Source organism: Aspergillus lucknowensis (genome assembly GCF_044049455.1).
Source record: "Aspergillus lucknowensis strain CBS 449.75 chromosome Unknown BJX67scaffold_18, whole genome shotgun sequence".
NCBI lineage: Eukaryota > Fungi > Ascomycota > Eurotiomycetes > Eurotiales > Aspergillaceae > Aspergillus > Aspergillus lucknowensis.
The window spans coordinates 128186-139868 of NW_027263562.1; the positions used below are offsets into that span (position 1 = coordinate 128186).

The following is an 11683-nucleotide window of genomic DNA, read 5'->3' on the forward strand; positions in this document are numbered from 1 at the left end:
ATGCACAGAACGGCTCAATATAGAGTTGCGATTGTGGGTGGAGGTATTGCTGGTTTAACGCTTGCCTTGGCCTGCGAGCGTCTCAATATCTCTTATGTCCTCTGGGAAGCAGGCGGTTCTATTACCCGTGATGAAGAAGCGAGTATAGGCCTCCTGCCCAACGGCCTCCGCATTCTCGATCAACTCGGAGTCCTCGAGGATATGGAGAAGTCAACAGCGCCGCTGAAAATCTGGCAACATGTCGACAGTGAAGGCAACCTGCTCAATACGATCCGTGCCATGCGGCACTACGCATCAGAGTATGTGCACTATGCACCTCCGGCGTCTACTCCAGAGATCTAATCAAGTCCACTTGCAGTCTGGCCTACGGAAGTCTTTTCTTCGAGCGTTGGGGCTCATGAAGACATTGTACGGGCGGATACAGGAGAAAGACTCGGTGCATGCTTCAAAGCGAGTCGTTTCCGTCTCTAGCACGGATAGCTTTGCAACTATTGTCGCCCATGACGGGTCATCAGTGACAGCGGAGGTAGTCGTCGGGGCAGACGGGGTGCGTAGCCGCGTGCGAGGATTCATTGATTCTGCTGTTCGTAAGCCGGTGACCCCCAGCGAAGAGGGTGCGGCCACCCTAGCACACGTAAGAGCAGTTGTTAATGGTCGCTAGCCCTCTCGACCGAGTTGTCCTGCGTCTTCGGAATCTCAACCCCCGTGTCGGGAGTTGTCGAGGGAGATGCCTACTCCCTCTACTGCGAGCATGCGTCAGTCCTCTTGTTTACAGGTAAAGAGGGCGCCCTGTATTGGTTTGTGGTGGAACACCTCGGAAAGGCATGCCCCTTCCAAGAGACCCCGCGCTACACTGCTCGCGACACAGACGAGTCCTGCCAATCCGTAGCCCACTTGCCGATCTCGTCGACAGCCTGCTTCGGCGACGTCTACAAGAACCGGATTACGGCGTTCAAGGTCGGACTGGAAGAGGGCATGGCCCCTACGTGGCATGAGGCCCGCGCAGTCCTCGTTGGCGATTCTGGACACAAAGTATGGCCGTCCCAGGATCTGAATTCAACCCCTGCTGATCTCACGCTGTACAACACTAGATGGTACCCGGTCTGGCCATGAGGTATTCTCCCGGTACCCCAATTCCCCCCTGTGCCACGCGAAGTACTCCGAAGCGCCCTGGCATCCTACGCCGAGCAGCGGCAGCAGCGGGAGCGGCTGTTAATCACGGCTGCCGGAATGGGCTATCGCTGGCAGCTCTCGTATGGGCTATCCGAGACTGCCAAGGTCCGCCAAGTGAGGGTGGACACGGACGCGGACTGGGTTTCGCGGTGTTACCTGACTTTCATGGGCGCGCCAGTCATCAGGGCGCTGCCTGTGACGCCTCGGGGCCAAGTCTATCAAGCGGCGCTCGAGCGGTTCCGACGCGGCGAGCGGAGGCCGATTCGAAGGCAAAATGTGCATCGTCGAATGGCGAGCAAGCCGTGGAGACGAGGAATGGCTCCCCTGCGTCGAATGAGGCTGGGTCTTAGTGCAGTGGAGGTAACGGGCTGAGGAACACCAATCGGATGAGAGTCAGCTGTTGTTCAAGTAGAGAAAGCGCGTCTGATTGACCGGAGGTCGGAGACCGACAGGCATCCCTGGGAGAAGAAGAAGAGTTGCTCGCAGAGCGAGAGGAGAGGAAGAAGAGAGAGAGAAAGAAGGAAAGAAACAAAGAAAGACAAGTCACATGACGGCCCTCCTCTTCTATTCTGCTTCTGGCTTGACTTCTCCCCTTCATCTGTATATTCATCATCATCCTCACTCATCCACTCTATCGAATTCCTTCCAGTAGGTACACGTACACGCACTGCCCTCTTCCAGGACGGAATACTCACATTCCAGGATGTCCGTCTCTCAGAACCCTTTCCTCCGCCTCGCGGGCGCCGCCTTCGGCACCATCTGCGTCGGCTTCGGCATCAACGCCTTCCTCCGCCCAGAGCACGCCCTCTCCTTCTTCGAGCTGGACTACCCGGCCTCTGGCGTCGAGAGGTCCGTCGTCGACAACCTGATGTACGTCTACGGGGCGCGCGATGTCTTCATGGGCCTGGCTGCCTATATTGCGGCTTATTTCGGGAACAACAAAACGCTCGGCTGGATCCTCTTGGCAATTAGTGGGGTCGCTTATGCAGACGGGGTCATTTGCTGGGCGAACGGACATGGGGAGTGGAACCACTGGGGATATGCGCCGATGATTACTGCTATCAGTACCTTATTGTTGGGTGTGCTTGATCGCAGGTAACTCGCAGCGAAGGTCACTTAGAATGGACGCCAGATAATACAAGAGTTCTACGTGTTCGTCCTATTTACCTGTCTCTGCCCCATTCACTGGCAGGTCCGGAAACATATCCCAGGCCCCCTCAACACCACACCACCGCACCCACCGCACCATCACGCGAATAATCTCCTCATCCTGCCCCATCTCCTCGCCAACTTCCTTCCGTATCTTCTCAGGCACCTTATACTGTCCAGGGTCCAGCATGCGCTCGACAGAGTCAAGACTTAGATGTGCAATCTTAACGAAATCTTCCTTGGCCAGTGGAAACCCAGGTCGCGGATCTGGCAATCCCTCCGCATGGAGCAGTGCCCTCGTCACCTTGGAGATATGTCCATCGTCGCCGTAAACTGACGCGCGGTGCGCGATGTCTCCCCACCCCTGACTCGGCCGTTTAGGCACATACCTCGTGATCCGCTCGGGATAGAGAGTGGGAGATCCACATCCAGCGTATGTGACGATATCGCCCCAGACCTTGAAGCGCAGCAGACGCGCCTTGTCCGCGTCAGAGATCCAGTCCTGGCGCAGAAACGTGCGGTAGAAGATTGACAGCGTCAGCGTATGTAGCATGACGAAGTCAAGTGCCTCGACTTTGCCGGGGTACTGAGCGGCTCCGACCATGTACGCGCATGTGTGTACCATATCTATAGCTTCTTTCTCCAGTTCCTCCGGTGTTGCTGCGACACGGTATGTAGCGAGGTAGGGGATAAGCTCGTCGCGGACTTTGGCGAGGAGACCGTCGCTGATTTTGTTTATGGGGTCCGTGAGTTGCACTGCGTTGCTGATTACCGGGTCCGCGTGGACGTCGTCCATGACCTCGAGCATCGTCTTTACCGGGGTATCCGGGTAGTCTTGCTGGTATGCTTCGACGGGGAAGAGGAAGGAGTTCGGCCAGTCGTCGTGGACTGCGCCGGCGGCGAGTGCCTCTGCGACGAGGAGAGGCTGGTTGAATTCGAGGGCGCATCCCAAATGAATCATCGGGTGGAGGAAGCCTACATCGTCTCAGCATGTGGCAGCGTGACAGGCGAGGGCGAATTACCGGAATGCATGCGCCCGAGGATGTCATTCGAGATATCGTCGCCCTTAAACAGGTACTCATTGACCACATCTGGCACGCCTCTCTGCGCAATCTCGTCCTGGAAGAAGCGCACGAAGCTATCGTAGTAGCTCAGATCGCCGATGCACTGCTTGAGAAACGCGCGATCCTTCAGTTGGACGACCACCGAAGCAGGGCGGAACTGCACCAGCGCCTGATATCCGATGTTGAGATCGTACATCGCGCGGATCTCATCAGCCCCAGAGGCGTTGAAGTATACATATCGTTACGACTATCGACCAACAACGTCTACATTAGATATTCTGGATCGTAACTTAAACCATTTGAATGTCTTGAAACCGTACTACGATTCCCGACTGTCTCGCTGAGCGAGTGTGCGACAAGAGCCATAAGAGCCGACCAACACCATCCCAAACCCCACGACTCACGCATCTCGAACATGCCCTGCTATGCCGTGCTGGGGGCTACGGGGAATACTGGACGCGCGCTCGTCCAGGTACTCCTTGATCAACCCTCGTCGCGCATCCACGCCTACTGCCGGTCGCAGGAGAAGCTCTTCCGACTGTGTCCCGCTGCAGCCGCAACCGCAACCGCCGACCCGCCCCGGCTTTCGGTCTTCCAAGGCCGTCTGGATAACGATGGCCTTATCGATGAATGTCTCCGGGGGACCGATGCCGTGTTTCTGGTAGTCGCAATCGTCGACAACATGCCAGGATGCAGCGTGGCGATGCAAACCGCGGAGACGGTCGTGGCCGCGCTGAAACGCCTCCAGTCATCGACCCCGACGATGCGCCTCCCCCGCCTCGTCATGCTCTCCTCAGCCTCACTGGAGCCCTCGTTCTGCGACGACGTCCCCGCCGCTGTGCACTGGGTGCTCAAGACTGCCGTCTCGCACCTGTACAAGGATTTGGCCGCCGCCGAGGCGTATCTCCGCGCGCAGTCGGACTGGATATCGGCAACGTTCGTTAAGCCAGGCGGGCTTGTGCATGATCTGGCGCGCGGGCACGAGGTGCGTCTCGACAAGGCGCAGACACCGCTTTCGTTCCTGGACCTGGCGGCGGGGATGGTCGAGGTTGCTGATGCGGAGGATGGGCGGTACCATATGCGCAGCGTCAGTGTCATTCCGACGTCGAGAGATGTCAAGTTCCCGTGGGATGGGGTCTACTATGCGTTTACGGGGTTGCTGTTTCATTTCTTTCCGTGGACATACCGGTATATCGGGGACTATCCGCTGCCATCGGAGAAGAAGACAAGCTAGACAGAGATAGAATAAGTAATGATGATGCAAGCCATACTTCGATTCCCGGCCGGCCACATATAGATCCGCCCATCCATTTCGTACTGTCCTTTTCTGATTACCTGACTACCACCGCCATGGAAGCCATCTTCAAGCAGATCAAAGAGTATTACGCCCAGGCTGACCAGGCCGGAAAGCGGGAGATCCAGGGCTACATCCGCGAGCTCCAGGTGGGCTTCTACTCGGACTGGGATGTCGTCATGCGTTTGAGCAGCGGTGTATGTCCCCTCGAGGAGGAAGATTGACTGCCCTCGACTGACAGATGCAGCCTTTGCAAGTCGCGCTGGCCAAAGTCGCCATCGATCTCGACATCTTCCGCACTCTCAAAGAGAGCGAGAACCCGGTGACGCTCGCTCAGCTAGCAGAGAAGACTGGCGCTGCCCCAAGGCTACTTGGTACCTCCCTCTCCATCAAGAATCCACTGCGCTGTCTAACAGATAAGGCCGTCTCCTCCGTACCCAGGCTGCCTTTGGCCTGGTCAAGGAGACCGGCCCCCAGGAGTACACCAACAGCGCCTTCACGGATGTCCTGGCCAATCCCGACGCCGCCGGCGCCATAGCCAATCTGTACGTCCCCATAAGTACAAATGGAGCACAGCTAATCAAGCAGATTCGACATCTCCGGCCCCTGCACGCAAATCCTGCCAGACTACCTCGCCGAAACAGGCTACAAAGAAATCACCTCGAACAAAGAGACCCCCTTCCAGAAGGCCTTCAACACCCCGCAGACTCTCTTCGAATGGATGCCCCAGCACCCCAAACACATGCAGTCCCTCGGCCATCTGATGGCCCTCTCGCGCCCAACCGTCTGGGTCGACCACTTCCCCGTCCTCGAGCAGCTCGGCGACTTCCCAGCCCCCGAGAAGACCCTTCTCGTCGACATCGGCGGTGGCTTCGGACAACAGTCCAAGGCGCTGAGGGCAAAATTCCCAGATATCCCCGGTAAAATCGTGGTGCAGGATATCCCGCAGACGCTCGCAGGCGCGGAACCCTTCGAGGGCGTGGATTTCACGGCCCACGACTTCTTCGCGGCGCAGCCGATCCACGGCGCGAAATTCTACTACCTCCGTCATGTCCTCCATGACTGGCCGGATGAGCAGTGCGTCGCGATCCTGAGGCAGATTCTCCCTGCGCTGGGACTGGACTCGCGCATTCTGATCGATGAGGTGGTTATCCCGCCCACGGGGGTGCCGTGGCAGGCGGCGTTCATGGATCTGCTGATGATGGACAATTTGGCCGGAATTGAGCGGACGCGCGCGGAGTGGGAGGGGCTTGTGGATCAGGCTGGGTTGAAGATAATCCAGAGTTATCAGTATGATGGGAAGGAGCAGGCGATTCTTGTTGCTGTGCCGAAGTAGCTGCCATGCGCTTCTAGAGATATTCATATCTATGGTTTATCAATGATTGAGCCGTATGGTATCTCGGACTATTCAATGCACCGATCAGGATACTTATAGCCTTGATATCCACCTAGTCCTCGTACAACACTGCCCTACCCTCCCCTACAACCAGGATCACCTCCAAAATGCAAACGTACGCCCTCCTCGGCGCAACCGGGGCAACAGGCTCCAGCATCCTCCGACACCTTTTACACAACCACCCAGAATCTCAAGAACTGACCATCAACATCCTCGTCCGCTCAAAATCGAAGCTCCTCATTGCGTTCCCAACCCTCGAAACCAGTCTCCCCCGCAAAATCCAAGTCAACATCGTACAAGGAGACTCAACCTCCCCCGAAGCCCTAGACACATGCCTCCAAAACGCAAGCGTAGTCTTCATGTGCGTCGCCCAGAACGGGAGTCCAATGGGCACGACGCTCGTGCAGGACACCGCGTCGGCGCTGATCGCGGCCCTGCGTCGGCGTCGGCATCGGCACAGCCACCCCGAGGACGGGCCTGTCACGGTGATCCAGCTTCGGTCTGCGTCGCTGAACCCCGCGCTAGCGGCACAGGTTCCCCGAGCTGTACACGCGCTCGTCAGTTTCTGCTTACACGCCGGGTACGCAGACCTCCAGGCTGCGTGTGCGCTGTACGAAGATGCGCGGGGCGAGGGGGTGCTCGAGTACGTACTCGTTGACCCACCGACGCTACATGATGCGCATGGGACGCAGGCAACGGGATACCGGTTGATTACGACGGAAACAGAGAAGCAGGCGATCTGTCTGAGCTATGCGGATCTCGGGGCGGCGCTGTGTGAGGTCGCGGAGCGGAGGGGGGAGTTCGCTGGGCGCGCGGTTGGGGTTACTGCTACCGGGGGTGTGAGGAAGAACTGGGGGGTTTTGGCAGGTTATTTGGTCTCCGGAGGGTGGGACCATCTCTGTCATTTGTATGGGAGGGAGAATGCGATTGTTTTCGCTAGTTGCGTTGCATTGGTTCTGGTGGCTTTGGCCTATGTTTGATCACTGTATACACAACTCCTAGCTATAGATTGCTGCATTATTGGAATGGAGGAATTGCAGTCAATTCCCGGCCAGAATCTCAGCAGCGATCTTCTCAGCCAACGCATACACCGTCGCCATGGGTTGCCCATCAATCGCAAACGGGAAGCTCGACGCATCGACAACCCTAAGCCCCTGGACCCCCTTAACACGCGCCTTCGAGTCCAACACAGCATTCGGATCACCGTCCTTCCCCATGGCTGCCGTCCCGACACCCGCATAGTACGCATCCGAGGTCTCAGCAATGTACCTCAGGATCTCCTCGTCGGTCTGATACTCGACTCCCGGGAGCAGCTCAGGCCCGTCGATAACCTCCTGCATTGTCTCCGAGGCCACGATCTCGCGGCACCGCCGGAACGCCGCAACAGCCATCTCCTTGTCGCGCGGATCGTCGAGCCAGCGCGGGTCGACGACGGGGTTATCGGCTGTGTCCGTGGTGTTGATGGTCACGGTGCCGCGGCTGAACGTGGCCAGGAGGGCAGCGGACATGCTAAAGTAGTTCTTCCCATCGTACTGCGGGACGAAGGCGTCGTCGAGGGCAATGTACGAGAAGGTCGGCCAGTCCGCGGGGAATGCTGCGTCGATATCTCTTGCCGTGGTCTCCTTCAGGACGCCAGGCTGGTGCTTCTCAAACGCAAAGTAGTCCTGTCCCGGGTTCGTGAGCAGTCCCGTTCGGAAGTTATTGTACTCGTATACTGCCCGCGGAAGGGTCTCCTTGCTCCCCATTAGCTGGCTATGCGACTCGACCTTGACAGGGTTCGTCGGTCCGAGGATGATAGTATCCTGCATGTTCTGCCCGACGCCAGGGAGGTCCGCGAGAACGGGGATATCCAGTTTCTCCAGGGTGTCGCGCGGCCCGATCCCGGAGACCATGAGGAGCTGCGGCGAGCGCATCACGCCCGCGGAGAGAATGACCTCCTTCTTCGCCGAGATATGCCACTCGAAGCCACCCGTGTCGACGGTGACGCCTGTTGCGCGCTTGTCGGCATTGAAGACGACCTTTTTGACTAGGCTGTGGGTGAGGACGTTGAGGGAGTTGCTTGTCCGAAGGGCTGTCTGGAGGTATGAGGTTGATGCCGTATCGCGGCGGCGTGTCTTGGGATGGATCGTGTGCGTGATGTACGACCGGCCGAGGAGCTGGCCGTTCGAGAAGCCCTGTGCCTCAGGGAAGCCCAGTTTCTCGAGGGCCTTGTCGACCCAGGATGAGATGGCGTTAGTCAAGTACGGGTAAGCCACTTGGACAGGGCCTTCTTCGGCCGCGGTCGTGGCGAAGGCCGACTGATCGTGCAGTGCAGTTGCGTTGGCAGGGCGTGGGTTCGTCGACGGGCCGGAGAACGTCGCGCTCTTCTTGAAGAAGGGGAGCCAGTTGTCCCAGGTGTAGCTGTCGTCTCCGACCTGGTCGGCCCAGAGCTGGTATGCGCCTTTGGAGCCGCTGAGTCTGTTAGCACAGCGCTATATAGTATAGAATGAGGCGCACCGATGGTAGAGCATCGCACCACGCGCAGTCGAGCCACCAAGCGTCTTGCCCTGCATGTAGAACATCTTGCGGTTTGCCAGGCCCTACTCAATTAGCATAGTTCCCTCTTCTCGATCTTCAGGGGTGCTACCGGCTGCGCTTCCGTATACTGATACCAATCAAACAACGGATTCTTGACCACCCCATTATCAAAGAAATAATTAAACAGGAACATGGGCACCTCCGTCGCATTCCCTGCCTCAATCTCGTAGAACCCACCGGCCTCAACCACAGCAACCGAGTTCTCGCCGCTCTCAGACAGTCGATGCGCCATGGCGAGTCCTGCCGTCCCGCCGCCAACAATCACGTAGTCGAACGACTGGCCGGGCCACCCGTACCATCCGAAGTGCGAGCTGAGCAGGTCGCGCGCTTGGATGCGCCCGTCCATGGCAGCTGCTTCGGCGGTACCCCCGAAGAGGGCTTCCCATGGCGTGGAGAGGAGGGAGGTCTGGCCGGCGAAGATTCCCAAGGCTGGGACTCCGGCGAGGGCGAGGAGGGACCAGGGGGGCATGCTGTCGATACTGTAGATGCAGTAGTGGGTGGGATTGAGTCGGTTATGTCTCTGTCGTAGTAATAAATATCTCTACTCGGACACTGGCGCCACGGCGTTGACCGATCGCTTTCCGACGTGTCACAGCGCTCGGTATAAGACGCGACGCCAACCTACAATCAGTTGACGACAACTAAGACGCGAGAAACAAAGACAGAGACACAATGACCAGCGACGTTGGCGTCGAAGCGATCGCCGTCATCACCGGCTCGTTCCTCTCTGGTATACCCCCAGTTCCCCAGTCCACCCAAGCCCTAACTAGCGAACTCACGGTACTGACATCGCAGGCGCCATGATGAGCGTGTACCTCCTCGCCGTGCCGTCTCTCTTCGAAACAACCACCGACCCCAGCCAGCTCGTTCGCCACTGGAGCCGCATCTTCCTGAACGGGCATATCAAGGGCCCCATCATCTGCCTGACCACGACGGCGCTGTATGGCCTCGCAGCGGTGCGCAAGTACGCGGCAGGCGAGCGCTGGGGGGTATTTGCCGCGGCGGGCCTGACGACCATCGCCATGGTGCCCTTTACGCTGACGATCATGGCGCCGACGAATAACGCGCTGTTCCGGCTGGAGGGGGAGGTGAAGAAGGGGGGTGCGCCGGTCTGGGGGGAGGCAGAGAGGCTGGTGCAGCGGTGGAATCGGTTCAATGCGAGCAGGGCGTTCTTTCCGCTGGTTGGGGCTATTTTGGGGATGTTGGGAGTACTCAAGGTTGTTTCTTTTTAGCTGTTTGCGTGTAGCTGCATATTCATGCTGTGCCCTATACAATCTGCCACTAGTGGACTTGAAGCCGATCGCTCTCCGACGAGGACTTTATAGACAGCCCTCCCGTCACTCTGCCACCACGTAAAGCAGCCAAAATGTCCTTTCTCTCTCTACCCAGCCTTGTCGCCCTCACCGGGCTGGCGTGTATCGCCTCCCACATCCTCTACAACCTCTTCCTGCACCCCCTCCGCCACTACCCCGGCCCCTGGCTATGGCGCGCCAGCTCCCTCCCCTGGAAATACACCCTTCTCCGAGGCACAATGCACCACGACCTAATGCGCTACCACCAGATCTACGGCGACACCGTGCGCATCAAGCCCGACGAAATCAGCTACGCAAACGCACAAGCCTGGCGCGACGTGCACGCCCACGTCCCCGGACGCCCAGAGTTCCTCAAGGACCCGATCCGCCTCCCCCTCGCACCCAACGGGGTAATGAGCATCCTTGTCTCGGACACGCGCAACCACGCGCGGTTCCGGAGCCTATTCGGGCACGCGTTCAGCGACAAGGGCCTGCGCGCACAGGAGCCGACGATCGCGCGGTACGCAGATCTGCTCGTCGAGGTGCTCCGCGAGGTTGCGGATACGGGCAGGTCCGTGGAGATGGTGCGGTACTTTAACATGGCGATCTTTGACTCGATCGGCGCGCTGTCCTTCGGCGAGTCGTTTGATAGCCTCAAGAACCGCGCCCTGCACCCGTGGGTCGACGCAATCCACAAGAACCTCAAGAGCGTGGCCATCTCGCACGTCCTCCGCAGCATGGGCATCGAGTTCCTGACCCCCTACGTCCTCCCGAAGGAACTCCGCGGCAAGCGGCAGGAGAACTACACGTACGCGATCGAGAAGCTCAAGAAACGCATGCAGAGGCAGGGCGACCAGGGCGACTTCTGGGACCGGGTGATCGTGAAATCGGTCGACGGTAACCAGACGGGCGACGGGATGAGCGCGGGGGAGATGCTCAACAACGCGGCCGTGATGGTTGTTGCGGGGTCCGAGACGACCTCGTCGGCGCTGTGCGGGACGACGTATCTGCTGTGTCGGTTTGGGAAACTGGACAAGGCTGTCGCCGAGGTCCGCGAAGCCTTTGCGTCTCCCGATCAGATCGATCTGCTTGCCGTCTCTCGCTTGCCGTATCTCACAGCCGTCATTGACGAGACCCTGCGCATGTACCCTGCTGTACCCGGGCAACCTCCGCGTGTCGTCCCCGAAAGGGGAGCGACAGTCTGCGGACGGTTCGTGCCTGCCGGTGTAAGTCCTGTCCCTATATTGTGTCGTACTAATAGTAGCTGACTGCGTAGACCCGGGTCGGGGTCAGTCACCTAGGCGCGTACTTCGCCGAGTACAACTTCACGCACCCGGAAAAGTTCATCCCCGAGCGTCACCTGAAGAAGAGCGAGGAACCCTTCAAGCACGACAACTACGGCGCGTACCAGCCGTGGTCTGTCGGCGTGCGCAACTGCATCGGGCGGAATCTGGCGTATGCGGAAGTCCGGCTGACGCTGGCGAAGCTGCTGTGGCATTTCGATATCTCGCTGGATGAGGACAGGACGGGCGATTTCCTGGACCAGAAGATCTGGTCGATCTGGGCAAAGAGGGAGCTGTATCTGTCGTTCAAGACGAGGGAGGCTAACCTTGCGCCGGTATCGGTTTGAGTGTCCATTTGCTCTGAAGTGTGCGCTTTTTCTATCACTAAGCCCTACCTATCTCAACTATTCTACGTTATCGTATTGTTTCGAACGTCAGTGGTCCGTACAGCATTG

General features: G+C 58.5%; 8 protein-coding genes across 8 annotated transcripts; 5 read left to right on the forward strand and 3 right to left on the reverse strand.

Moving 5' to 3' along the window:
- On the forward strand, positions 1-1523 carry BJX67DRAFT_380841 (FAD-dependent oxidoreductase; the record flags this gene model as incomplete). Its single annotated transcript, XM_071032881.1, has 4 exons — positions 1-303; positions 359-614; positions 662-1032; positions 1092-1523. 4 exons carry the CDS (start codon positions 1-3, stop codon positions 1521-1523), a joined length of 1362 nt encoding a protein of 453 aa, XP_070886470.1.
- Positions 1524-1876: 353 nt separating this feature from the next.
- On the forward strand, positions 1877-2272 carry BJX67DRAFT_380842 (DUF4267 domain-containing protein; the record flags this gene model as incomplete). The annotated part of the gene is made up of 1 exon (XM_071032882.1): positions 1877-2272. One exon carries the CDS (start codon positions 1877-1879, stop codon positions 2270-2272), a length of 396 nt encoding a protein of 131 aa, XP_070886471.1.
- Positions 2273-2332: 60 nt separating this feature from the next.
- On the reverse strand, positions 2333-5424 carry BJX67DRAFT_371850 (questin oxidase family protein; the record flags this gene model as incomplete). The annotated part of the gene is made up of 3 exons (XM_071031151.1): positions 2333-3297; positions 3345-3591; positions 5341-5424. The coding sequence occupies 3 exons, from the start codon at positions 5422-5424 to the stop codon at positions 2333-2335; spliced, it is 1296 nt and encodes a 431-aa protein (XP_070886472.1).
- A 353-nt stretch (positions 5425-5777) lies between these two features.
- On the reverse strand, positions 5778-6035 carry BJX67DRAFT_352477 (uncharacterized protein). Its single transcript, XM_071029027.1, has one exon. It carries the CDS (start codon positions 6021-6023, stop codon positions 5865-5867), a length of 159 nt encoding a protein of 52 aa, XP_070886473.1. The 5' UTR covers positions 6024-6035; the 3' UTR covers positions 5778-5864.
- Positions 6036-6183: 148 nt separating this feature from the next.
- On the forward strand, positions 6184-7056 carry BJX67DRAFT_387741 (Averufin oxidase A; the record flags this gene model as incomplete). The annotated part of the gene is made up of 1 exon (XM_071034275.1): positions 6184-7056. The coding sequence occupies one exon, from the start codon at positions 6184-6186 to the stop codon at positions 7054-7056; it is 873 nt and encodes a 290-aa protein (XP_070886474.1).
- A 60-nt stretch (positions 7057-7116) lies between these two features.
- On the reverse strand, positions 7117-9122 carry BJX67DRAFT_387742 (GMC family oxidoreductase; the record flags this gene model as incomplete). The annotated part of the gene is made up of 3 exons (XM_071034276.1): positions 7117-8527; positions 8573-8655; positions 8703-9122. 3 exons carry the CDS (start codon positions 9120-9122, stop codon positions 7117-7119), a joined length of 1914 nt encoding a protein of 637 aa, XP_070886475.1.
- Positions 9123-9325: 203 nt separating this feature from the next.
- BJX67DRAFT_380848 (DUF1772 domain-containing protein) lies at positions 9326-9885 on the forward strand (the record flags this gene model as incomplete). The annotated part of the gene is made up of 2 exons (XM_071032883.1): positions 9326-9383; positions 9449-9885. 2 exons carry the CDS (start codon positions 9326-9328, stop codon positions 9883-9885), a joined length of 495 nt encoding a protein of 164 aa, XP_070886476.1.
- Positions 9886-10019: 134 nt separating this feature from the next.
- Positions 10020-11575, forward strand: BJX67DRAFT_387743 (cytochrome P450; the record flags this gene model as incomplete). The annotated part of the gene is made up of 2 exons (XM_071034277.1): positions 10020-11171; positions 11222-11575. The coding sequence occupies 2 exons, from the start codon at positions 10020-10022 to the stop codon at positions 11573-11575; spliced, it is 1506 nt and encodes a 501-aa protein (XP_070886477.1).
- Positions 11576-11683: the final 108 nt, after the last annotated feature.

Bases quoted from the DNA above. Each gene is read 5' to 3' on its own strand.
- BJX67DRAFT_352477 (XM_071029027.1), bottom strand. From the start codon at position 6,023: ATGGCAGCTACTTCGGCACAGCAACAAGAATCGCCTGCTCCTTCCCAT.